This window comes from Silurus aristotelis (genome assembly GCF_946808225.1).
Source record: "Silurus aristotelis genome assembly, chromosome: 19".
Classification (NCBI taxonomy): Eukaryota; Metazoa; Chordata; class Actinopteri; order Siluriformes; family Siluridae; genus Silurus; species Silurus aristotelis.
In genome coordinates, this window is record NC_139592.1 from 8731607 (window position 1) to 8758359 (window position 26753).

At 36.0% G+C, this 26753-nt stretch overlaps 2 protein-coding genes across 2 annotated transcripts; one reads left to right on the top strand and one right to left on the bottom strand.

The window, feature by feature from the left end:
- The first annotated feature begins 279 nt into the window (after positions 1-279).
- On the top strand, positions 280-16615 carry clcnk (chloride channel K). The gene is made up of 21 exons (XM_083569572.1): positions 280-324; positions 5187-5253; positions 5369-5522; positions 5737-5868; positions 6436-6564; positions 7663-7802; positions 7908-7985; positions 8128-8203; positions 8433-8558; positions 8822-8906; positions 9417-9518; positions 9807-9891; positions 10861-11025; positions 12347-12416; positions 12541-12651; positions 12840-13056; positions 13168-13301; positions 13531-13601; positions 15814-15894; positions 16011-16097; positions 16264-16615. The coding sequence occupies exons 1-21, from the start codon at positions 290-292 to the stop codon at positions 16300-16302; spliced, it is 2184 nt and encodes a 727-aa protein (XP_083425698.1). The 5' UTR covers positions 280-289; the 3' UTR covers positions 16303-16615.
- Positions 16616-16848: 233 nt separating this feature from the next.
- fam131c (family with sequence similarity 131 member C) lies at positions 16849-25348 on the bottom strand. The gene is made up of 6 exons (XM_083569574.1): positions 25154-25348; positions 23866-23933; positions 22930-23020; positions 22199-22420; positions 21032-21130; positions 16849-19750 (listed from the first exon to the last, which is right to left on the bottom strand). Exons 1-6 carry the CDS (start codon positions 25182-25184, stop codon positions 19491-19493), a joined length of 771 nt encoding a protein of 256 aa, XP_083425700.1. The 5' UTR covers positions 25185-25348; the 3' UTR covers positions 16849-19490.
- Between the last annotated feature and the right edge of the window lie 1405 nt (positions 25349-26753).

A 26753-nucleotide genomic window follows, 5' to 3' on the forward strand; every position in this document is an offset into this window, starting at 1 on the left:
TCTGAGTAAACTTTAAAGTCCTTCACTAATCAGCTAAATCCAGCCCAGCAACTCACCACTTCTCGTAAAGCATGCGTCACCAAAGCAGCACTGTGGACACACAAGTGTTTCTATTCTGGTGAGAGAGCAAGAGAGCGAGAAAGAGCGACAGAGAGAGAGACCCAGAGAGAGAGAGACAGAGAGAAAGAGTTTGCAGCTGTTTACATTTTAATCACTCTCAGCACGGGCTGTGCTGGATCATGGAGTGACTCTAGATCCCCTCATCCCCACCTCCACAATGCCTTAAAAAATGACATTCAGCGACCTTGAAGGTATACAATACAGGTATACAAGGCTACATTCACAACATATTACATATAACAAAACGAAAACCTGTATAGTAGACAGAAAGAAAGGTTGTTTTGTATATGAAGCAGACAAGAGCACAAACATTTCCCTATCCACGTGCCTGTGTTTTTCTCAGCTGCTTCACGTTGCATAATCTATCATTAGCTTTGTCCTGTGCTGCCACTGACTTTGCTATTAGTGGTCAGTTGAGAGAAACATGGGAACAGCAGTGGGTAACACACAACAGTGCTGAAATGATAACTAAGTTGCCATACCCAGATTATACTGAAAATAAAGACAAGTTGTAAACTGTGAGGTGATTTGTAATTTGTAAGTAATTTGTTGGTAGCACTTTATTAATACGTAGGCATTTATCAACAAACAAATGGCAGTAGTGTATACAGTATCTCACAAAAGTAAGTACACCCCTCACATTTCAGCAACCACTTTTGTATATTTCTTAAGTGACAATACTATATAAATGAAATTTAAACATATTTTAGAGTAGTCAATGTGCATCTTGTATAGCAGTATAGATTTACTGTCCTCTGAAAATAACATCATTCAGCCATTTTTGTCAAAATATGGCTGAATGATGTGAGTACACCCTCATTGATAACAGCTGTACATCGTGTAACCGTTCAAAGCCACATGTCCTATTCATCATGTTCATGTTTTTTCTGTTTGACAGGACCATACAAATATGTGAATCTTGTATTAGTAAAATTTGTTGCTTTGATTCTCTCATACTGACGACTGGATGTTCAACATGGCACCTCATGGCAAAGAACTCTCTGAGGATTTGAGAATTGGAATTGTTGCTCTTCACAAAGACGGCCGAGGCTATAAGTAGACTGGTTTTTAAAGATGAGTTCCAGCATTGCTTTAAAGGTTGCAGAAGCGGAAGGTCCACTTGTCAGTGCTCAGAAAATATATGCAGCACACTGCAACAAGTCGGTTTGGATGACTGTGATGTCATTTTGGAGCATTGAAACAGAATCCCAGCAACAACCTGTGCAACTCTGGTGAATTCCATGTCCAGGAGGATTAGGGCAATGCTAGATAACAATGTTGCTCACACAAAATATTGACATTTTGGTGCCAGCTATTTTGACAATAATAGCTGTATGTTGAGTTATTTTCAGAGTACAGTTAATCTGTACTGCTATACAAACGGCACATTGACTACTCTAAAGTATATCCAATTTTCATTTTGACAGTATTGCCTTTTGAGAAGATCTACTAAAATGGTTGTACTCACTTTTTTGAGATATGAAAGATGAGCATTTTTGAGATTGTACACACACACACACACACACACACACACACACACACACACACACACACACACACACACACATATATATATATATATATATATATATATATATATATATATATATATATATATATATATATATATATATATATATATTACACAAGAAAGGAGTGACAAAAATGTAGTGACAGTAAACAATTAGTTTTAGTGAATGTTATACACAGCAGCCACTTTAAAGGCATACCTGAACAAATAATGTGGCAACTGCACAGAGATAGAAAAACCTCACCTTGTCTTTTTCTGGAAGAAAGACGTTCCAGTTTCTGTGAGACAGTACCCACTGAAGCCTCACAAGCCTATTATTGGCTGACAAGAGTGGAATCTGATGTAGTGTTCTGCTGTTGTCACCCATCTTCCTCAAGGGTGTGTGTACTATGCATTCTGAGATGCTTTTTTGCTTACCATGATTGTAAAGAGTGGTTATTTAAGTTACAAAAGCTGTCCTGCCAAGTTGAACCAGTGTAGCCATTCTCTTTGAACTGAATTTAACTTCACTACTTGAGGTGCATACAGAAGAAAAGAATATAAGTCAACAATCAACAAAGCACATTGTCACCATTCTCTATATTCTCCAAAAGCTGTGGTGCAATTTAAACTCAAATTGGCACCACAACCATGCTACGATCAAATTCACTCTGATAATTTTTTCCCCTATTCTGATGCTGATTTAAACAAAAGTTTATGAATTGTACCTTCATGATTTTGTGCATTGCACACTTGTCACATGAATGACTGATATTAATGCATTCCCATCTTAATCTTTTTATGTCACATTTTTGACATATCAGATGAAGCGGGCTGTGCAGCTAAATTCTAACTTGATTGTCTTTAATTGCAACTGCATGAAGTGGTTTTTCAAATGATGATATTACTAATTTTGTGATAAAATTATAGTCGTAGTATACTTTAAAACATAGATAACTGATGTAATCCAAAAACAAATGAGGGCAATTGGTACTGGAAAATGCATTACACTTTGCTTTAATGTCTGATCATCAGTAATTGGAAAATCAGTTTCATGATGGAAAAACCCCAACACACCACCCACGTACAGTACATCTTTCCACTACCTGTTTATCTTTCCAGGAAAATGTTGAAAGACACATCAGAATGTCAGTAAACTAATACAAGATTAAACTGATTGGTAGACTTGAGATTTGTTACTACAATTACTTTACATGGGAAAACAAGAGAAGGGATATTTCAAATACACTTGACCCAACTGCCAAAGACATGAGCTCACCTAAACATGTGACATCCCACAACATAAATAACTATATAACATACAATAAAAATAAAAAAAAAACATTACATGAGAAAAACGTGAAAAGAAGCATTTGGAAACGAAAGAATCATGCATAAAAAACCCTCAGAAAAGTCACATCAACTCATTTCAAAATTTTTATTTGTACGGCAAGTTGTTAAATATGCTTAAGAAAATTCTGTTAAAAAATACATAAATCGCTATTAAACGAGCTGGCCTGAGGTGAGAGTAACATTGGTAAAATAAATTAAAATAAAAAGTGAATAATATGAAACTATCACGTCAAAAAAAACACATGCTCTAAATCCATGCACCACAAGTCCACACTTGAAAATATGTCTGAAGTATATAAAAACCACATGTTAAAACCACAAATGCTTTCATCACCCTTAATAATATTGGGATTTTACAGTATACAGTTGTAGAAGATTAATGATTTATAATCCCACTATCCAGTGTTCCACAGTTGGGGATAGTTTCCTTTTTTGAGTCTGCTTTCTCTCAAGGATTCTTTCTCATGTCATATAATGGAGTATTTCCTTTGTTACTATCACCTTTGGCTTGCTCATTTATTACCTATTTAAAAAATTCTTAACAGAGTTCTATTAAGCATTTTTGTGGCAATGTGTATTGGCAAAAGTGCTTGACAAATAAAATGCAATTAAAATAAATTAATGTGACTTTCTAGTCTTATCACCAACTTGTTCTGTGATATTTAACAGACTTAAATAAACAGGTATGATAATCTTGCCAGTTAAGTCCTATCTACTAACTTTATTTTTATGAAGAAAAGAGGTCAATTAGTGGAAAATATATTATTAATCTGTGATACCAGAACTGGTTAGGGTTCTGTAGATTCGAAGAACACTGAAACATAAAATGTGCAGCAGGTCGAGTTCAGGGCACCAAACACATTCACACACTACATATTTATAACTAGAGGAAATTTGGAGTAACCAATTCACAAACATGCATTTTTTTTTAAGGCAGTGGAAGGAAAACTGGAGAACCCAGAGGAAACCCATACAGACATGAGGATAACATGCACAGACAGTACCTTAAGCATAAGTATTGTATCATAGCACTGTCTTGCAAAACATTAATTCATTGACGTAGGAAAGGAAATAGTATTGCAAGTATGGTTTACCAAGAATTCTTGTTGCTGATTTTTCTCAGAGTTTGCTTTACTCCCTACAACGGGGCAAAAAAAAAAATGGATGGATAGTAAAAGAGGTTCAAAGAAAAGGAAATAGGAAAAGAACAGTGGCTGATCAGTCATGGAGTGGAGTGAGAAAATGGTATTCCATGCACATAAGCCTTTACCTTCATCCACCAATCAGCCAAGCACAGATTGATTCTGCCATATGGACAGAGATTTTCACTACAGATTTAATTTAAATCAACTGCAATTTCACCTCTGCTCTCTTGTTCAGTCATTCAGCTGTCTGCGTTTTTCAGGCATTCTGCTCTCTCTGGGTTTGAGAATGACTAATACAGGTAAACTGTGCTATTTTCCCAAGTACTTGCAGACAACTCAAATCACGAAAATGCCACAAAATAACAAGCCTTGTGTAAATTGCACTCTTGGACCATGTGCTCACTTAATGCCTGAATGAATACTACTCATACTGTACAGTACATCATTTAAAAAGTATGACATTAGTGCCAGACATTCACATCTCGAAAGTGGAGTAATCTTATTGTCAGACAACAATAAGGAAAATATATAATATACTATATACTATATATATATATATATATATATATATATATATATATATATATATATATATATATATATATATATATATATATATATATATACACACACATATAATAGGGAGCCCAGAAAAAAATATGCTTGAAAAAAATATAGTGTTCTCCTTCATGGTTGGCGGTTCGCTTTCTGAAAACTTGCGCCATGCATAAATTTTGAATAGAACTCAAATGCACCAGACCAGGCTTGATTCTACAGCGACACAATATAAAAGTCCTTCTCTGAAGGTTGGCAGGGTTTTTTTTACTTCCGTTGAGCTGAATTTACCTCTTACTGATAGATTTCCATCATTTCACCTTCCACAATTTTATTAAACACATAAAAAGGTCTGCATGACATTCAGAGATTTAGAATGAATTCAATTGAAAAATAAAGGAAAGCTGTTCCAGCTCAGTGCATACCCTAGGGCAATAGCAAGAAAGGACAAATTCACCATTAATAAGTTAGAGTTGAACTTGCTTACTCTTTTTCCTCCTCAGTCCATTCCAATTTTGGCTGTGTATTGTAAAAAAGCTGAATACTGGACTGCACCTTCTCCTTGAAATGGTAAGCTTCCTTTACACCTTGCATGAAGTGTACACTGCATACCTTGATACAATAGCTTTTCATCTATTTGTAATAAAATGATAATAGAGCTGTAATTATCTTAATCATTTCATAGACAACACAGCATGTTTATGTAAGCTACGCAAGCCTTGCTGAAAATAAACAACATGGCATGCAGCCCACCAGTGAAAAAAACACAGAGGAGATGATAATTGTCTCTAATAAATGGCCCTGGAAACCGTGGCAGACTGCCAGATCACAGATAAGAGGTGAAGATTGCTTTTATTTATTTATTTATTTATTTATTTTTGTGATGTGTGCGTATTTTTTCTTATCAAATGTATTGCTGTTGTCATTTTGCTCTTACCTTTGATCAGGTTCCATAAGTTACTAATCACAAAATCACTCCCACCTGTAGTTAGCTATAATCAATGGTTTGTTCAATATTATTGGATATTTTAGGCTTTTTTCCATGTCATACAGGGTGTGTTAGGGGAGTTCAGACAGCTTTGCTTTCTGTGGCGGGGTTAGAGTGGTACTGTTACGCTGCCTTGGGAGTTCTCACTGCTCTCATGAGCTTCTGTATAGACCTGACAGTAGCCAAACTCCTGCGAGGTAAGACTCTATACTGGGACAACTTTTGCATTTACACATCTGTGCTTCCTTCACTATTAATAATAACAGAAAAGCACATATTATGAATTAAAAAAAAACATCAAGGTTTTCTATTTATATCTTATACAGGAGCATGACATAATTTTTCTCTAAAACCATCTTGAAAATCTACTAATATAATGATATAATGATATAATGATATATATATATATATATATATATATATATATATATATATATATATATATATATATATATATATATATATATATATATATATATATATATATTATTATTATTATTATTATTAGTTAGTAGTAGTAGTAGTAGTAGTAGTAGTAGTAGTAGTAGTTATTTCTACCTCATATCTTTCGGGCTCATGTTTGTGGACCTGCCCATGTACATTGCAAAACACAAATTAAGTCATGATTTTTTTTCATTATGATTCGGAAAATATCTGCAGTACAGAAACTTCAAATCAGCATAGGAAGAACAGAGAAATCTGACAATAAAGGAACAGTAAATAAGTCTGTAATCTAAGTCTTTGCATGTCTTGTCTTTTGCTAGCCCACCAGTGGCTATACAGTTGTCTTGAGGGTAACATCCTGTTACAATTCCTGTGCTGGGCACTGTACCCCAGCTTTCTCTGTGCTCTTTCAACCAGCTTCTCTCACAGCATCTGTCCCCAATCTGCAGGTATCATGCAATGTTTAATCTTACTTTATTTAATCTGTCTCAAAAACGTCATATTTCTGACAAAATGTAAGTTATGATATTAACATCAAATCTGGCATTCACTGATTTTGAAGTAAAACTTTAGCCAGCAAGCCTTGAAACATTTTAAAGTTGTATGATACTTGACATGAAAGTTGTAGCTGTTAAATGTCATTTTGGTTATCTATCATTATGAAATCTTCAAGGATAGTATTTGGCAGAAATTTTTTTATTTTAGTTTTCTCTGCACCACCACACATATGTAAGATGTTTGCTTAAGTTGTTTTTTAAAGCTTTAAAATGATTTAAGCTTGAAAAAGTTGCATCTGGGCAGCATGGTGGAGCAAAGAGTACTTTTTTTGCATCTAGATTCAAGGTCACTTCAACCCTTAACTTGGGAGGAGTTTCCTATGTCCATGGTTCTCCTTCAGGTTTTCTGGTTTCCAACAGCCTTCTAAAAACATGCTAGTAGATGGAATGACTCGGTTAAATTGCCCCTAGGTGAGACTGTGTTAATATTATGTGCATGTGCCCTGCGATAAGCATAAATCCCAGTCAGGGTGTGCGTGTGTCCTTATTTCATGCTCAGTGTAACCAGGATAGACTCTGAATCCTTGATGAAGAATATAGTCAAGTCAAGTCAGGTCAAGTTTATTTCTGTAGCGCTTTTCACAACAGACATTGTATCAAAGCAGCTTTACAGAATTTTAAGAGTTAAGGTGAATGGTGTGCATTTATCCCTGATGAGCAGCCATGGTGAGTGTGGCAGGGAAAAACTCCCTTAGATGTTATGAGGAAGAAACCTTGAGAGGAACCAGACTCAAAAGGGGAACCCATCCTCATTTGGGTGTGGTTATAAGAAGTGTGATTATAAGAAGATAAAGCAGTTACTGGATAAATTAAGTGAGATGTTTTTCTTTGACTGTATTGACTGGCCAAAGTTTATGGCTGAAATATAATAAATTAATCAGATAGAACCAATATAACTTTAACTATGCTTGTTTAGTACATGAATTATGTGTATATATGAAGCAGTTTCTGTTTTGCTTTCTCTCAATACTTCTTTTGTCTTTGACTCAGGTTCAGGTCTGCCTGAGATCAGGACTATCCTCTCAGGTGTTCAGTTGCCAGACTATCTCTCCCTCTCAAATCTCTTTGCTAAACTCATTGGTCTTATCTGCACACTGTCTGCAGGTAGCACTGTGTTCCTTGGAAAAGTGGTAAGGCATAATTACTAATAAGCAATAATGACTAATAATAATGAACTAAAGTGAATAATGGTAATTGTTTGTTTTGTCCTTTTCTGCACTCAATAACCTTGACAGGGTCCATTTGTCCATCTGTCCAATATGGTGGGAGCATACCTGTATCGTCTGTATGCCTCTGCCTCTGGTGAAAAGCAGGTCCTCAACAAACAAATATAATGTAGTATTTTCGTAATGCCATATAAGTAATATAATGTGTTAAATATTTAATATTTCCTGAGTAAATAGAGTAAGACTGTAGGCATATCGTTTTTAATGAGAATTTCTGCCCATGGTTTAGAAAAGAACTCAAGGAGAGATGCTAGTTGTGGCATCAGCAGTGGGCGTGGCCAGCTGTTTTGGGGCTCCAGTAAGCGGTAAGCTGCTGATAGCTCATTTTTATGTATCTCACTAAAACATCAGCTTTTCTGACCGTTCTAGAATTGGTCTCCTCACTCCCTCCATTCCATACTAATCATCCTTATCTTTTTCTCCCGCTCTCTCTCTCTCTCTCTCTCTCTCTCTCTCTCTCTCTCTCTCTCTCTCTCTCTCTTTCTCTCTCTCTCTCTCTCTCTCTTTCTCTCTCTCTCTTTCTCTCGCTCTCAGGAGTGCTTTTCAGCATTGAAGTCATGGGCAGTCACTATTCCGTGCGAGATTACTGTCCATGTTTCTTTGCTGCAGTATGTGGATCGGTTACGTACCGACTTCTCTCTGTGTGCAGTAAAGAGCAAGGCAAGAACTGAAGCACATGCTGCTCACGACACCCCCTAAAGTATGGCAGAGCTCTGTCCTCAATTTGATCTCATTTACCCATGACACTTCCAGTCCTCTATCTTCCCCTAGGGCTTAATTGAATACTATGAGTTCAGGACAAATTGAATTTATTTTCCAGTGAATTGACATTGCCACGTAATTCAAATCTTATTACAATATTATTCAAATGGAAAGCAGAACATTATGCAATGAAAAAAAGAGTTTGCCTTCTTTGCTTGTAGAAACAGTGCAAGCTGTGTTCAAGACAAGGTTCCCAAGCGAGCTCCCCTACCAACCAGCGGAAATATTGATTTTTGCATTCCTGGGGTAGGTTTTAAGCTTTGGTTAGTAAATCTACATGTAAATCTACATTTCCAGACCATATAGATTTTACAGCTTACCGATTTTCCTATGAGTTTTACTATAGGTACTGAATAATATGATTTACTAAATAATAAAAAAAAAGAATTTAAGGGGTTGAAACAAACCATAGTTAGTCAAATGTAAAATGAACATCTTTACTGGAATAATATTAAAACATGGTATGTTTTATGGAAAATAGTTGCCAGGAAGGTCTGCTACAGGTTACAGGGACTCCCATGAGCATTTCTTTCTCAATTATGAATCATAAAATCTTCTCTCTACTACACGGTGTAATTGTCAGGTTATAACTGTCTTCATGAATTAAACATGCAGACTTATGAATGTGATATCATTTTCTTTAATTGTGCGATTCTAACAACCCATGCCCTTGGGTTTAATTACAAGTGCTAATATTTATTCATTTGTGTAAGATAATCTCCTGCTGTTTGTCTCTTTTCCTTGCCCTCCGCTCAGACTACTGTGTGGAGCAATAGGCTGTATTTACCTCTACAGCCATCGATGGATTCTTCGTTTTGTCCGAACAAACAAATTCATCAGCAGGTTCATAGCAACCGAGTGAGCCAACATTTTCTTTTTCTACTTTAGTAGATTATTTAGTTGTGGTCTGGAAAAACAGCTACATTAATTAGAAAGGATTTCAATAGAACATACCATACCACAGGCTAGACTTGTTCAGAACCTGTGGCACTTTGTAATGATAATTGCAGTGCTCCTGGCAATAATAATAACCAATGCTAAAGTGCTAAAGGGTGGATGAGATATAATCTTAATATGCATGCCCCCAACTAACTGCAAGATTTGTCTTTTCTTGTTTTTTTTTTTTTTTGTTTTGTTTTTGATTAGAAAGACATTATATTCAGCAACTGTAGCATTCCTATTGGCATCAGTAACCTTCCCACACACTGGAGGATCTTTCATAGCATCCCGGGTGAGAATTCTAGACATGCACTGATACTAAAGTAACATCACCAACATGCTCTTAATTAAAAAAAAAATAAGTGCATAAATAAATGCATGTAGAATGTCTAGAAAACACTCATCTTTGATATTTGAACAAGTCGATTTATTTGAGTGCTAAAACTAGGCACTAGTTACTAATCAAGTTTATTAATTTAAAACAATAGTAACACTTTACTCAATGTTACTTTTATAGAGCTACATGACATCTACATAATTCGTCTTGCCAGCTGACAGGAACCTATGTATACACTTATAAACACATTCCAACAAGCTTCAGCAGGCATAAAAATGCTACTGTCATGGTTGATAATAGTTGAGTTAAGTGAAGTTTTTTGACGTTGAGTTGGCTTACAGTGGAAAGCCACAACCACATTTCCAGCTCTGTTCTCTTTAGGCATGTCTATTACATTACATCTTGAGTTCCAGGTGTTATATCAACCTGACATAAAGTAAATACTAAAAGTCTTTTGTATGAAGTTTTAGATGTGTCAGAGTTTCTGTAGGTTTATGTCTGTTGTCATGAAAGGTGACATGATCATGTGGGCAACATGCAACCCTATAAACATTTCCCTGAAGTGAAGTTTTACCTTCTTCTTCTTCTTCTTCTTCTTCTTCTTCTTCTTCTTCTTCTTCTTCTTCTTCTTCTACCTTATTCTTTCGGCTTCTCCCATTAGGGGTCATCCGTCTCCAGAGGTGAAGTTTTACCAAAAGAATGAAAATGTGTACATTTAACAATAAACCATGCATGTGAACAATTATTTTTCAGTCTCGATTATGAGCTTATTACCTTTTTGTTGATTATCATACCCTAAAAACCAGTAAAAGTTAATACCATGCAAATCAGATGATACAGTCTTGTAATTTGAAGATGGTACCATAAAGTTAAATAAATGCATATTTCATAACATTAATCAGATTCCCTCTTTTGCTTTTACAGCTCTCAATGAAGCAGCTACTTTCCTCTTTGCTAGATAGCACCCAGTGGAACTTAATTTCCTACAATGCCACAGTAATTCAAGAATCCCCTAATTTATTCTGGCAAGAGTGGAGTCCACCTGGATACAGTGTTTATCACACACTTGGATGCTTCCTTCTCATCAAGGTAAAATTACCAACACATGTTTCTCAAGGTGATAGAAACAATACTTTCTTGTGAGAAAATGTACAGACTGTTATAAACATATGGCACTGCCTTCTTCTATATATGTTAAATAACCATTTACTTACAGAATACTTGCTAAGCATGCATTTATCTTCACCATGTCAAGGATAACTTACACATTTCCTTAAATCCATTTATTATTAGGCTTAGATTCTATTCTCTAGGTTTCTGTGAATGGGATGTTACTAAAAAATATAACAGAGCAAATGCTTTAATATAAGTCTATTATTTGAATTATAGTCAGAACTAGAGTCTGCTGTTTGCTTGTTAGAATTAATCTTCATTCTTATTTGAGAATTAAACAGTACTGCGGTATCAGGTTATAATAATCAGTTTTGGAAAGAAATGAGAAGTATATAAATGTAGAGCAAAGTTTAAAATCCATAAAACCATAGACCCTCTGTTCAGTATTCCCTACAAAGCCATGCTGTCAATAAACAAATCTAGAAAATTTCATTGCTAGTGCATGATACAGGGATCTCTGATTGGCAGAAGGTAGAACTGTCTGTTTATTCTGGCTAGCTCTATGGTGGAAACCCACATTCCCTGTCTTGTGCCCTGTTTAAAGCTTGTTGTATCTTGTAGCTACATCATCTCTATGTTTGGGTTACCATGTGTACGGATTTTCACAGGTTCTGCCTGTGCCAGTGCACATATCCTCCAACTTCTCAAAAACATGACAGTAGATTATTATTTAATGCTAAATTGCCTGTAGTTGTGAAGGAGTTTTTAAATGGTATGTCGTGACTGGCATCCCATCTTGATTACATTCCTGCATCATATTCCTCTCATTTTCCCACGATAGGCTCTAAATCACTGCGACCCTAACAAGGGTAAAGCACTTACTAAAGATCAATAAAAATAAACTGATTTCATTCATTGTGCATGAAATATAATATGAATGTGACCAAAAAAAAGAGAAGAAAATGCAGAATTATCACAGGTCTGTTCGTGCATTTGATATTACATTTGTAATGTAGTTTTGAAATTAATTTTAGTATAAGGCAGTTTCTACATTTCACTCTTTTTGATATGGGTTTCAGTAATTATGGCTATTAATTAAATGACTAGACTAAAATGGTTCAGAGACTATATTTAAATTTCCATGAGCAATCACTTAATTGCATTTACCAGATGAAGGGGCTTTGTTATTCAATAATTTACGCTCAGGTGTTCTGCAATGCTGGTTATAATCACAGCGTACCGAATTAAATATTCACATGATTGTATCAAGACATTTAGTCTCTTTTTTTGTCCCAAGTTCTGGCTGTTAGTCTTGGCCTGCACAATACCACTGCCTGCTGGCTACTTCATGCCTGTCTTTATTTACGGTGAGTTAAATTGCTTGAATCAAAAACGGTTTGATCACGAACACAGTTTGTAACATAGGCAGCATGCAAACAAATATTTTAAAGTCTCGCTCCAATTTGTTGTAAGAGTTCATGTCTGTTGTAGGTGCTGCTTTAGGCCGTTTGCTGGGTGAGGGATTGGCCTATCTCTTCCCAGATGGAATCTCATCAGGGAGGAGGCTGAGTGTGATAAACACAGGGGGCTACGCTTTAGTGGGTAAACAAACATTTTATTCTGCCATTTTCTTTTAGAATGAGTGCCAATGTGTCATGATCATGACTCAGTACTGGCTACTTGGGTGGCCTGAAGTTTGTACTTGTCTACATGTGTGTGTGTGTGTGTGTGTGTGTGTGTGTGTGTGTGTGTGTGTGTGTGTGTGTGTGTGTGTGTGTGTGTGTTTATAGGAGCAGCAGCGTTTGCAGGAGCTGTGACACATACGCTGTCCCCTGCTCTTTGTGCTCTGGAGCTGACTGGGCAGTCCACTCATGTTGTCCCTATTCTGGCAGCCACACTCATATCCAATGCTCTGGCACGCTCTAGGCATCAGCCATCCTTCTATGATGGCATATCGCTTATTAAAAGACTCCCACACCTGCCCTCTCTCATCAGGGCCTGTCCAAAGTGAGTGATGTATCTAACAAAAAAAATCATGTCTCTTTGTATGTTTGTTGTTATCAGAAAATATGGACAAAACCATATAGATCCTATCTCTCCTGCATCATTACTTTGAAGGCTGTCCTCAGTCCAGATTAGGCAGTTTGTGGTTCCAGTAGGAGCTATGCTCCAGAGAGCTGAAGGAGTGACGCGAGTACAGCATGTCATGAACTCCAGCAAAGAAAACGAGTTTCCCGTAGTTGACACACATGGTGAGTCTGACAAATATCTGACAAACCCAAGATTAATGCAAAATTTTAATGACAGACACAGCACAATACAGGACAGAAGCTGAATGGCCAACAGGCCAAATGACAGAGTGAAGATCTCTCTAGATAAAGTCACAGTCAAACCACAAATAATGTTACATTTTACTCGAGGATAAATAAATCAGATTAATAGCTTATATGTTGCAGTCATCTGCACTCATATATTTTCCAGACTCTCTCAAACTTCTAGGAACCATCACAAGAGCACAACTGCAGAATTTCCTGCTTTCCAACCAAAATGAGGTAACAGTAATACTTCTGCTATTAAAGCTTCTATCATCAAAGTTGGAATTAAGTGTTCTTTCATATAAATATAAACATTAAAGCGCAAAATGATGTAATATCACTTAAGGGCTCAAATTCAGGGAACATTGTAGATTCCAATTTCATTCAAAGCTACATTTTGCTAAATTTAATAATGCTACTTTGGTACTAAAAAATATTATTTTAGCAATAGTCCTAAGAATTCATTTTTATCTTTTTTTAAATGTCTTTGAAAAATATACAAATGGAGATGATCAAATAATTTTTAGTAACATTCAGTGATAATAATGCAAAAATAGTGATGTCCAGTTTGGCCACTATTTTTGAACAGCTGAGCACCACATTCATATATATTCATGATTCATATATATCACATGAATGTGAAGCTTAGCTGTTCAAAAATAGTGGCCAAAAAATGTGTACCATGACCCTGTTTCTAAATAATGTGATGGTAGTTAACACTTAATCTTGCTTTTTCCCCTCAGCTTTAGTTCTTAAAAAAAAAATTTGAGCTTTCAGTCCAGAAAATAATTTGTATTAAATTTATATTTTTAGAGACTAGTGACTCTGATTAAAGTTTTATTCCGGTATTACATTTTTACACAAACAATTTTCTGTAAAAATGTAATACCAATATATAATTAATACAAATTATTTTCTGGACTGAAAATTAAAATATATTTTACCTGAACATGGTACCAATAAAGCAATCTATGTCATGCAATGTCATTATAATTAAATATAATAAACACCTCCACAATTATAAACTGAAATTTACAGTTTTATTCACTCTGGTTAATGTGTGTTATATTACTCGAACTCTATTTTTTACCTCAACCCTTAACCATTTTAAGCGTTATCAACAGCATACACAAGACAGGAAAGTCATAGGCAATTATAATTCATAAATATTTATTTTAGTGAAATGGTGGTAGAAATATATGGTGGGGTAAGATTGCTCCTTTTACATTCTTGATTGCTGCGTCACATATCCAACATGTTTAAAAAAATGTATTGGTTACTAACAGAATGTATTTGCAAGTGGCTTTGCAATGATGCAAAAGCAGACCATTTAGCACCCCTGGTTTAAAAATGAGCTTCAGCATCGTAATATTTAATTACCTACTGACATACTGACAGCATTGTGAAAGAAACAGGTTAATGAGGCAAAAGTTGACCTTTTACATCAAATGGCAGATGCTGAGAATTGCTGTTACATATCACTATAATTACCCTGCTAGGCATTTTGATTACATTATTATTTGTACAATGAGTTGTACATGAAATAACCTTATTGTAACAATGTTATATAGAGTTTGGCAGGTATTAAAGGGCCAAGCACTTTCTGGCCAACACTTTGAGTAAAAGGTATTGCAACCATCTGTTTCTGTTTCAGGGCGACTTGCAAGTTTAAGCATAATGGATGATATAAAGTTTTGTTTTTGTTTATGTATTGATGCTGTATTGGAATTGCATGATGATTGGACAAAATTTGTCATAATCAGGAATCATCAGGGAGAATCATCAGGGAGAAAATACATTTATAGGCCTGTTTTATTGCTCTTATGATAAAGTTGTATGTTTTTGTAGGGCAAACTGAATTTGTTTTTTTGTGTATACCAATCAACCATAAATTACCACGTGTGTTTACAGCCCACCTGATTTACATTAAGGATTTTCACAAAACTCTAATTAAGGCAAAGCTTTTTTAGAGCCGTATACAACAAAATGACAGTAAAAGAGCACCTCCTAATCACAGAATGTGCTAAAGCTTCCAGTTTTGCTGCTAAGAAATTTCAACACTACAGCCGCCAGTAGCACAGACTCACTCTTTTTCCTTTTATAGAGCAAACATAATTTTGTCCTAATTGATCTGCTCTCAATACACACATATTTATTCAAACAGGAGGATATACGTAAGTATTTTTCCAAACGAACTAGATTTTCTTGAATACCACATTTCTTGTGGAAACATTGTTTCAGTTTTGAGTGAGAAAAAACTGTTCTCTTGTTTATGCGTTTGCTTGCAAACTTGACAGAAACTGCACATAGTCAGAAGCTAATCCTGCAAATAATTTGCCATGGGATTAGTTGTCAACTGAACAAGACTCTCGAAGAGCTTAAAGACAGTAAAATGCTGAAATGGCCATAAATTAATATGAATTTTTCACATTTCTAACCCATCTTATAGGATTTGTGCAAAAGCCTAGAGGATGAGTGCTATATTCAACCTGCTAAGCTGCAGCTTTCCCCTGATGCTACAGTAAAGCAGGTATTTTTCTTTAATCATATATATATATTTTATAGCCTACAGTGTGTATGATGATGTGATTATGACCTTCTGTTTCCATATTCAATAATCCTGCATTTGTGTCTGTGTTTTGCCAGGCCCACTGCATCATGAGTGTTTTGAGAGAGCAGTGTGTGTTTGTCACCGAGGAGGGAAAACTGTGTGGTGTCATTACATGGAAAGAGGTGACGAATTCAGCCTGATAGGCTACATTATGAACAAACAGTACAAATAGGCTACATCATGAACAAAGAGTACCTAATTACACTGACCGTATGTGATGACACAAACCAAACACAGCTTACTGAGAAAACAAGTCTGTGAGTAATGTTTATTACGTGTTTCTTTTAGATGAAGAACATGATTGAAGAGCTGGCGAAGGAAATCTGATGTCCAGTCAGATAAATGGGCACTTCTTGGTCGTCTGACACTCAGACTTCATAACTAACTGGATAATTTTCTAATCACAACCGCAAAATATTTCATCAATTAGTGAGTTGCTGTAACAATCATATTCATGTACAGCTCTAATTACTCATATGCAAATAACTTTATCTGTTGAGACTGCTGTTGGCCAGGAGGCCGATTCCTGGAACTGAGACAGTAAGAGCACTTTATTCTGTGCCATGACTAAGGAGTCTCACTCCTGTGTTCTGTTTATAGGCCTGAGGGTAGGCCAAGTGATAAAGATTTATTAAAATCAGCCATGTGTACCCAGTTCTAATGGAGGAGATGAGGGAGGTGTAATTAAATGAAGAAGCCGCTGAGCACCATTCGACCTATTGCTCTTATAGGATGTGCACTGCTGGCTAACCTAACAAACAAAATGAAAACAGTGATTTTGCTTCAGGCCCTTCAACAGGCACTAAAATGAAGATAGACTGTAGGCAACACATTCACAAAGAATACAATACAGATAAATCTTAGCCCAATCTCCACCTTTGTTGTTGTTTTTTTTTTAAATCAAGTCAGCTTGCAATTAAATTAAAATTTAATATAAGAATTTGTGCTTTAAATGCTGCAAATGGAAAGCTCACTCTGAGAAATCTTAACATATATAAAACATATTTGCCAAAGTGAGCACAAAATGCACAATTAACATGTTAGTGGTTTCACTTGTTGCTTCTATGTTACATGGAATCACGCATTTTAGATAACAGCTGATTGATGATAGTAATATTTGCCTTTAAATACCAAGCTACAATAATTATTCAGATTAGGTCAGTGAAAAGTATTTTAAACATAGACAATAACATGCCTTTAACTGATAGTTATGTTTTATAAAGACAAACCAGTTTAAAAACTGACCGTGACGAATCTGTCAGGAACATTAACATTTACCTCAAAGCGCCTCAATTGTTAAGAAAAGATTCTATAGAAATCGTATTACAATTAGCATCATCCTTAAAAAAAAGGTTTATAGGATTTATCACACTGGGAAATTGCAACAATGTGCTAAAATCTGAAAACACAACAAAAATAAAGCATTAATAACCCATAATCTTTGCTCAGTGGACACAACTCTATTTGAATTTACCAACATTAATGAAAATGCTAGTTAATTACCAGGTCTATAGATTAGCTAGCTTTTTATACCACTTTTTTACAGTGGAAAGAAGATATAACTAGCAGGTGCTTAGCTCTGTTCAACATGCACATTTTATATTACTGATTTCTGTGAGGAATACCCCAATATGTTGCTTATGTGGGATAATTAACACAACCCAGTTTTAAGTAATTTACCTGAAAAGCTGAAAAATATTAATAGTAAACATGAGCTTAAAGGTAAAATTATATAATGAACTTGGTGACATTGCTAGCTAACTAATAACTATTAGATTTTTTTTTAATGGACAGGCCAAGACAAAACCTTTTAAAATAGCACCATTACCCATACACATCATACATGTAATACTGGTTAGGAAATTTCATAAGCGTTCTACCATTTTAATCTGTTAGCAATTTGTCAGAATGTGTGAGAATGCAGCATGCATTTTTCAAAAGTAGTGAATAACCATGAGAATGCTGTAGAATTATTTTTTTTTCAATCTTTTCTGTCTGACCTTACATGTCAAGTCAAGTCAAGTTTATTTGTATTACATCTTCTGTCTCGAATACAATTTCTTATAGTTCAAATGTCTAATACCTCATTCATCATATCTGTGGGCTTTGTTCTAAAAAAATATTTGTTGGATGAAATAAGAGTCCTTTTCCCATCACAATTTCTATTAAGTTCAATACCTTGAGTCTGCAGCTCGATTAAATCCTATTCAAAAGCTTGGTTGTAGCACAAAAGAGGCCTCTACAACACAATGCATCGGTTAGCGCTACATAAACTTCTATTAAAAGACGGTGGCACCAGATAACACTAAATGCACTGTTATTCTATCACCTCTCTCTTTTTATCTCTCCAGTTATCCCTCTCTCTCACTCTCTCTCATGCTATCTCTGTTTTCTCACATGCACACATACCCCCTTCTCACTCCCACATGTTTCCCCTCTCTTTCACTGTTCTTGTGTATATCTCTCACTTTTCTCTCACCATCATTCCACACCCTTCTCTCTTTTCCTTGCTTATTTTCCTCTACTTTTTTACGAGTCAAGTGTTGAGTAAATAATGACTAGGCAACAAGGGGGAGCAAATCATTGTTATTCCAGGGCTCTCTCTCTTTGCTTTCACAGAAAACAGAATGCTTTTCATATTTTTTTTTTAATATCTGAGAAGAATTGATCTCTATTTTGTTTTTGTTTTTAAAGAACAAGTTATACATAAAGAAATCTGTGTATGCATCACAATATAGAAACGACTATAGCATAACAAGAAGTTCCACAAATAAGCATTTTTAGTGGGAAAAATAGACACGGGTCTAAAGGTTCTCCGAAAAAGTCGTGGTTTTCATCAAAGCAGCAAGGTGTTTATTCTTTAACCACCATGCTCACAAAAAGCCTTTTTTGTGCCATATTTTATGTGAGACATTTTTTTTACTTTCTTTCTCTGAGTCTGAATGAAGCCAGGCTTAGAGGAAAGTCTTTTTATGTCCACATTATGTCCAGCTGCAAAGCCCTGGCAGACTTCTGCCTTTTTGATGAGATGGAAAAGCATCTGAAAGGGGGTTTTAAGCAGGTATTTACAAGTGCTGCCTTCAAAATGAGAGCGTATCACATAACTGAGACAGTTCTGTCTGAGGTACCGCAGTTTTCAAGTGCTTTAATGTGTTTGGAGTATGTGTATTTTCTTCTTGCTGTTGAGGTGATTCAGCTCTTTTAAAACATCTGTCTTTACAGATTGTTAAAAGCAATTCCTGTCCTGGGAAAGGACACCATGTTATAGATTTATGAACTGAAGCTTGCATCAAAAATATTCCTTCCAAAATATGGCAAGGAGAATTACATGATATGTACATTAACTGGGTAAGGCAATAACCTCTTTAGAGGTTGATCAACACTGGTGCTGCCACACTGACAAACACATTATACCACCATATATAAACCTTGACTCAGCCATAAAAGGTAAAACAAATGTCCACTCTATTCCAGCGTTTAGAGTCACATATCTTTTGGCTGATGGCATTTCTTTTTTAGTCAAAAAAGACCTCATCCTCAGAACTGCTGTCTGCATGTCGTACAGGGCCTTCAGCCGGTAAAGTCCTCTGCTCCTGAAGGTAATGCTGTGATTCTTGCTGAGATACAGAGCTATAGAAGAAGGGTTGAGCAGGTTGTGTAGTATTCAGAGAACAGGTTTCAGCATTGGCCTCCATGTGTATGCTGTAAAGGTGGTGTGGGACACCCAAGCTTCCTCCATCCATAAGAAACTGAGAGAGATACAGGCCCTCGTGACCTTTGGAAAGATCAGCATGATGAGATTCCAAACTATGTCACACTGTATGAACTTTGTGTATTTATGAGAGACAGTTAAAAAAGAATGGCTTAGCTTCCAGTATTACTTTGCAGCAGATAGTAAGATATCCATGAAAAAATAATGATTTTAGTGAATGGTTATAACAATGTCCAATTCACTTTTCAAAAAGAAATAAAATGCATTAACAGAATGGAACTAATCATTTAAATGGGTCTTAGGTTAGAGAAAAAACAGACATGAAAAGAAAAAGAAAAAACATTACAAACAACTCATGAAGAGACTCTGAAACATAACAAGAATCTTTGATGTACTGCTGCTTGAGTGATAGAGTGGGTTTCCCAGACTGTCTAAACAAAAGCAAGCTAAAGTGGAGCATCCAAGTCCCCATGGTGCTACTATAGAAACAATAACATAATAGAACAAGTGCTATAATATTCTGTATGAAATAAGAAACACAATTTGAGATTCAAGCATTCAATAGGAATATAGATTAAAAACATATTGTGTTCTACTAATGTTTATATCAGCACTAACTGTTTCTGGCTTTGCCTTTTTTTGATGTCATCAAACCCAGGTTGATTTGCATTTGCATAAGTGCATATCTTAAAGTACACTAGAAATTAAATGTCACTCTAAATGAACCTGCCAAATGTTGTTCAAAAAGCTGTGAGCCTTCCACATAAATTTTGTCCTAATTTAATGAAATAGATGAGAAGTAGCACACTACAAATTGAATAATTGAAAATATGGCAAATAATGTACATTGAAAGCACTTCCTTTCCATGAAAAAGGAAAGGCGGAAATATGAATAAGAAGCTAATTGCACTCAAACTCATTAGACTGCCACATCTGTGAATCATCTCCCTTCTAGAGGATGCAGGAGTTTTTAGGGAGGTTTTACTCATCTGTCCTTCCTTTCATTCAGCCGGAGGATTAATGAGTAACAGGAAAGGAGGTTATGATGTACCTGTTCCTATCTGCTTCAACAAGCTATTTTTCATGATTAGCCAGCAAAATACTTCGTGCAGACCATCATTATAATCATTGGATGATTGTATTACAGCCTTAAACAGGAACAGAATACAAATCTCTCTTTAATTTTTGCATTCATTTGCTGTGTATGACAAATTAGGTCATGTTTATGCTGAGAACAAGCTAATTCATGTGCTGACAGTTTTTCAGTTTTTCCCTGTTATGAAGTTGTACTCTGTCTAGTCTATGTTACAGGACAATTAAGTGGTGTATGGAGTATATTTGTACCTTGTATTTGGACTGTACTGGTTGTAGCTCGATCTGTGACCTCAGGTGATGGCCATGCATTAATTTCTGCTTCAGCCAGGGCAAACTGTTCAGCTACCCCTATGAGAAGGGAATAAACCCAAACCATGTCAAAATATTATATCTGCCTCAATGCCATTTTCGTGTCAAGTGCTGACACAAACTCATGAAATCAAGATATACATTTTGATTGGATAACTATTATGGATATAACACTAAATGTATAAGATATTAGTAAATAGCTATCAATGTCATCTCTAAACAAAATGTACCTAATTTGGGAAATATATGTTTGTTTTAAATGATAGTTATTTAACTTTCTCAGACACATTACATACAACTGTAGAACTGCACTCTAGTCTGAACTCTAGACTGCAATCACTTCGGGTTTGAATGTAAATACTGCTAATGATACACCGACCAGGCATAACATTATGACATTATAACATTATGACCCAGTAAAGTGAATAACGCTGATTATCTCTTTATTCATGGCACCTGTTAGTGGTTGGTATGTATGAGTCAGCAAGCTAACATTTTAGAGCGAGTTTGACAAGGGACGAATTGTGACGGCTAGACAACTGGGTCAGAGCATCTCTAAAACTGCAGCTCTTGTGGGATGTTTCCAGTCTGCAGTCTTCAGTATTTATCAAAAGTGGTCCAAGGAAGGAACAGTGGTGAATCATTGATGCATGTGGGGCACGAATGCTGGTCCGTGTGGTCAGATCCAACAGACGAGCTACTGTAGCTCAAACTGCTGAAGAAGTTAATGCTGTTAAAACTCGGTGGGTCAGAACTGTTTTGGCAGCAAAAGAGGGACCAACAAAATATTATGCAGGTGGTCATAATGTAATGCCTGATCAGTGTATATGGAGCACTAAATAGATAGATAATAATAGCAAACACACTTACTTCGTTATTTTCCTTGTCATTTGTTTGACTAGTTTGACTAATATTGCAACTAAATAATTGTAATAAATGTTATAAGAAAAATAACAATAAAGGCAAAAAAGAAGTTAGCATCAATCAACATCAAATAATACTAAAAATGTATTTACAAATATATAAATAACATTAATGCAATACCATTGATAATAATATGGACAAGATGAATGCTCCAAAGTAAATAGAGATGTGTTCTGTATTAACCTGCAGCAAACCGTGCCTCTTTGATCTCATCTGTCAGGTGGGAGTAGAGCTGCTCGTCCTCCTGCAGTGTTGCTCCTGTTCCTCCATCCCTGCTCCAGCCACACCAGCCTCCTCCAGTCACTGTCTCCCCACCCCAACCTTTCCACTCAATCAGGTGGGCCACCCGGCCCTGTGCCATTGCCGTTGGCTTGGTAATGTGCTCCTTTATAGTAGCTACCAGACCTGAGCAGAGTATGAGAAAAGATTGGGCAATTGCGAAAGGGAATGTAAAAAGGTGAAAATTAAATAGCGAATAATGAAAGTGGAAAATAGGACATTATGAAGAAAATGAGGCGCTTTTAGCTGTTCCAATTTGCTGTTTTAGATGAAATAGATTCCCTATGTGTGATTTCTAAAAAGAATTATTGCAATTATTAGTAATTTATTACACCACAATTAAGACAGCACTGCCTTTATGCTTTTATTGATCGGCAGCCGATTAATTCTATAATTATACACAGGATTAAAAGAGTTTTAAATGGTAAAATGTTATGGTAAAATGGTAAAAAGCTGGGTTCTGCTCACGAATAGGATGTGCAATTTGTGGGAAGATTATATTACCAGCCTGTGGTTGAGACTGACTGGTTTTTCCAATTTATATAAATAAAATGAATAAAGGATGAACAAAAAAAAACCCAAAGGGAAGCAGTGACATGAGCAGATTCAATCTCTGTGCATCACGTGTTTCTCACCCATTAGGGAAGATGTTGCTAGCTCCCCAATGTTATAGCCATTGCCATTCTTCTTATCTGTCATGGATCCATTGTATGGCTGATGATTCCCCTGAATCAATAATAACAATAACGAAAAAGATGAGTGTACATTGTTTGTTACACACCAAATAATCAACGAAGGAATTATTGGCACCTTTCGCAAAAACACATTTAGAAAAAGAGGGAATTAATCACAAACCATACCTAATATATCAGGATGCTGTATACTCTTTTATTTTTTAATACTCTGGTTCTTCAAACATAACTAGTAGGCTTCTTCCTATTTTGCAAAAATGCCTTTGAAAGAGAACTTAGACACTCCTTTATTAATAACATGTGAGGCTCCTTTATATTCTTTAGATTTGTGCATGTGGACTTCCCACGTAACCTTGTTGACAAGAGGTTGTCATTACAATAAATTAATAAATCCAGAAATTGAAATATTGCATTTTGGTTAAAAGTAGCAAAAGTTCCTGTTTTTCTGTACAAAAAAAATGTAATTGAAGTAAATATATTATGTAACATTTATTTATGATGCTATATGTATATCAACATTTTTTTTCATAGATGACTTTTGAATGTTCTTTTTAAGTCTGTCGATATTCTGGTTGACACACTTGAAAAGTGAATGTCTAAATCACACCATAAACATAGATATTAAAGTGGTATCGGGTCAAAAGTGCACAAAACACACTTATTTAGGCACCGTATCACAAGTGATAATGAGACACTCTTCATAGAGTGTAATTAAATTGTTTGCATGCAAAGAATTGTATCAGTTCTAAAGGAGTACTTTAAGTAAGATGAGCCAAGCTGCTCAATAAAGGCATAATATCTAAAATACAATATATCATATGAGATTCTCTGAATTTCTGTCTTAACTAATCAGGCTTTTAGGCTGGAACATGGACGGACCTTGGCAATGGGTTGTCCTTCTGTCCAAGACTGAAGCTCTTCCATGGGATGCTGGCTATTTTGAATCTCTGCAGAAAAGCAAACATGTGAGTTAGATCAAATCTGTTTGCATGCATTAGGTATATGTCCAACTCCTCGCCTGTTTGCATTTGAACTGAAACGGATGGATGGGAACCATTCCTGTTGCTTCCATGTTTCCATAGCAACAGGCAAGTGTCTTGACAACCCATCCCTTGGGATCCCCTGGTGTGCAGGGTTGATTCTTGTCATTGGCCCTGCTTTGTTCACTCAGGATCTTATCAAGGAGATCTCATTTCGAAGCTGAGGGTCTCCCAGGTTGTTACCTGATGACTCATATGTTAAGGTGCCTTGCTAAACACAAAATATGGCCCTGTGCATTGGAGTACAGTCAGTGTGACCACCTTTCTCATGCATTATGCATCAGTGGTGACCCTGGCATTTAGCATGCTGCACTTTTATTCAACCGTAGCACAGGCAGACACACAAAAACACTTACAGAGCAGACCTTTTTTAGAGTCAAATAAAAAAGGCAAGCTGTGCTCCATTTAATTTAAAGACACTTAACAAGGGGACACCTGATCCTGTCATGTTGTATCAGTAAATGCTATTAGATAAATGGCCATTTGAACAACCCCCCGCCCTTTTATTTTTTTTGGGGGGCACAGACGCTGATGAACAGAGGGCTTCCATTCTCTGATGATCCTGACAAGAAGCCCTAAGAGACTTCACCTTTATCTCAGCCAGTGAGTAGCTGCTCTGGGAGCTCTGCTATCACAACACACACTGCAGTCACCCATACTAAACAAGGTGCTCAGCTCAGCAAGTTTAATTACCGACAATAATCCCTCATCAGACAAACACATGCACGTTCTGGTGGTACACTGTAGTGTCGGAAACTAACAGTGCATGCTGCTGCAATTACCATGAGACAACATTCCTACTCCTGCTGTCTCTTCCATTCACTTTCACACAGGATGACATAAATGATGTCAGTTAAAATGATGATAAACTCCTTTTTGTGAAGCATCTTACAGTATTCAAGACCATTCATTCTGATTCTAATCTATTTAAATATGCAGTAATAAAGTGTCCATAGTGACAGTCTGTGGTACTCAGTATACACACAGGACCGATGAGACCAATTTATTAAAGCAATAAGTAGACACACATACTCTATATAATTTATACCTTTGAAATAAAGCAAAAAAATAAACAACATAAACATATAACAGCAAACAGACAGACATGCACGTAAACAAAAACTGACCTTGATGACCTTTGCAAAGGCAGGCTCCCATGGTGACCCTCAGCCAGGTAATTATCTGTTCACCATGCTGAATGAAGGAAAGATGACTAGGGAAAGATTAGGGCCAAATCAGAAAGCTCCACAGATGGAGATATCAAAAGGGCAAGAAAGAACTTGATGCCTGTTCGAAAGAGGAAAGCACTTCCTGCCATCTGTGAAGCTGAAAAAGAAGGGAGAAGAGAGAGAGAGAGAGAGAGAGAGAGAGAGAGAGAGAGAGAGAGAGAGAGAGAGAGAGAGAGAGCGTAAAGGAGGGAAAACCTGAGTGCACCCTGCCTCCTTGTTCACTTTCCCTCCCTTTCCTCTCTTCATCCCCCTCTCCTCACCCATCTGTGCTTTCACTCTCACCTCCACCCTTTCCATGCTGAACATTAGAACCCCTTAACACATACACTTCACCAAAAAGATAAAAGCAGTGAAAATTTTCTTGGAAAAGAAAATATGTTGGATAAATTCAGACACTGCATCCTCCCCAAACTAATAACATTGTAATATATATATATATATATATATATATATATATATATATATATATATATATATATATATATATATATATATATATATATGACAAATAAAAGATTTCCTAGACATACAAAATGAGGACGCTGCAGTGAATGTTTAAGATGAAAAACATTAAGAACTAAATACAATGGCTAGCTGTGATCTAAAGCTCTCTGCTGCTCTCTAGTGTCTGCATGGTTTTATGGCTTCTCAGTAGTTCTAACTTCTTTAGAAGAGCATCCATGCTGGAGAGTAAAATATAATACCCGTGCAAGCACCTGTACATGTTCTTTTAACATAGTTCTTTTGCCAACAGAGAAAAATTCAGGACAATCAATGAAACGATTTCCATTGACTCAACGTATTTAGTTCCCCTCTAGCGATGAGCGACAGGCAGTGAAGCATACAATTACGGAGAGACCCTGATTACGCTAATGCCGCAATTAAAACCTAATCACGAACCGAATCCTGCTAATTGTGCGCAGTTTCCGCTTTAGTGCACGTGCAGCTGATTTTCGACTCACATTTGTTAAACATTACACAGTGTGGCATTAGAAACTCTCCGAATGCGCAAAAACATTTCCGATATAATCTCCCTAAGAGGAGTTTTGTTTGATTCGATTATTTTTTTTTTCAAGCTGTCAAGCAATTTAAACGAATACAAATTGTTGTAAGGGAAAAAAAAAGTTAAATGCAGATGAAAAGCTTTAGCAACTCTCACATGTTTACCAGTTTTGTAAAGTGAATAATGAAAGAAACCACAAAGGTGGCAAATGTGAAATGAAATGGTTCTCAAACAATTCTTGAAAACTTTATTCTTAGCAGTATTGAGAGAAAAAAAAAAACAGGTGGACAATCATTTAAATTTCCATCACCTTCATTTCCATTGATGATGCTTGTGTTTCAGCTGCAAAAATATGTAAGGCTTTGGGACAATCATTTTACCCTGTTTCTGCTCTGCACATTCCACTTTTTGTGAAAAGGACTTATTACATCTTATTGTTATAAACAGTTTCTTATTTACCTTGTTCATTTGTGTGGCAAACCACTACTACAGTCA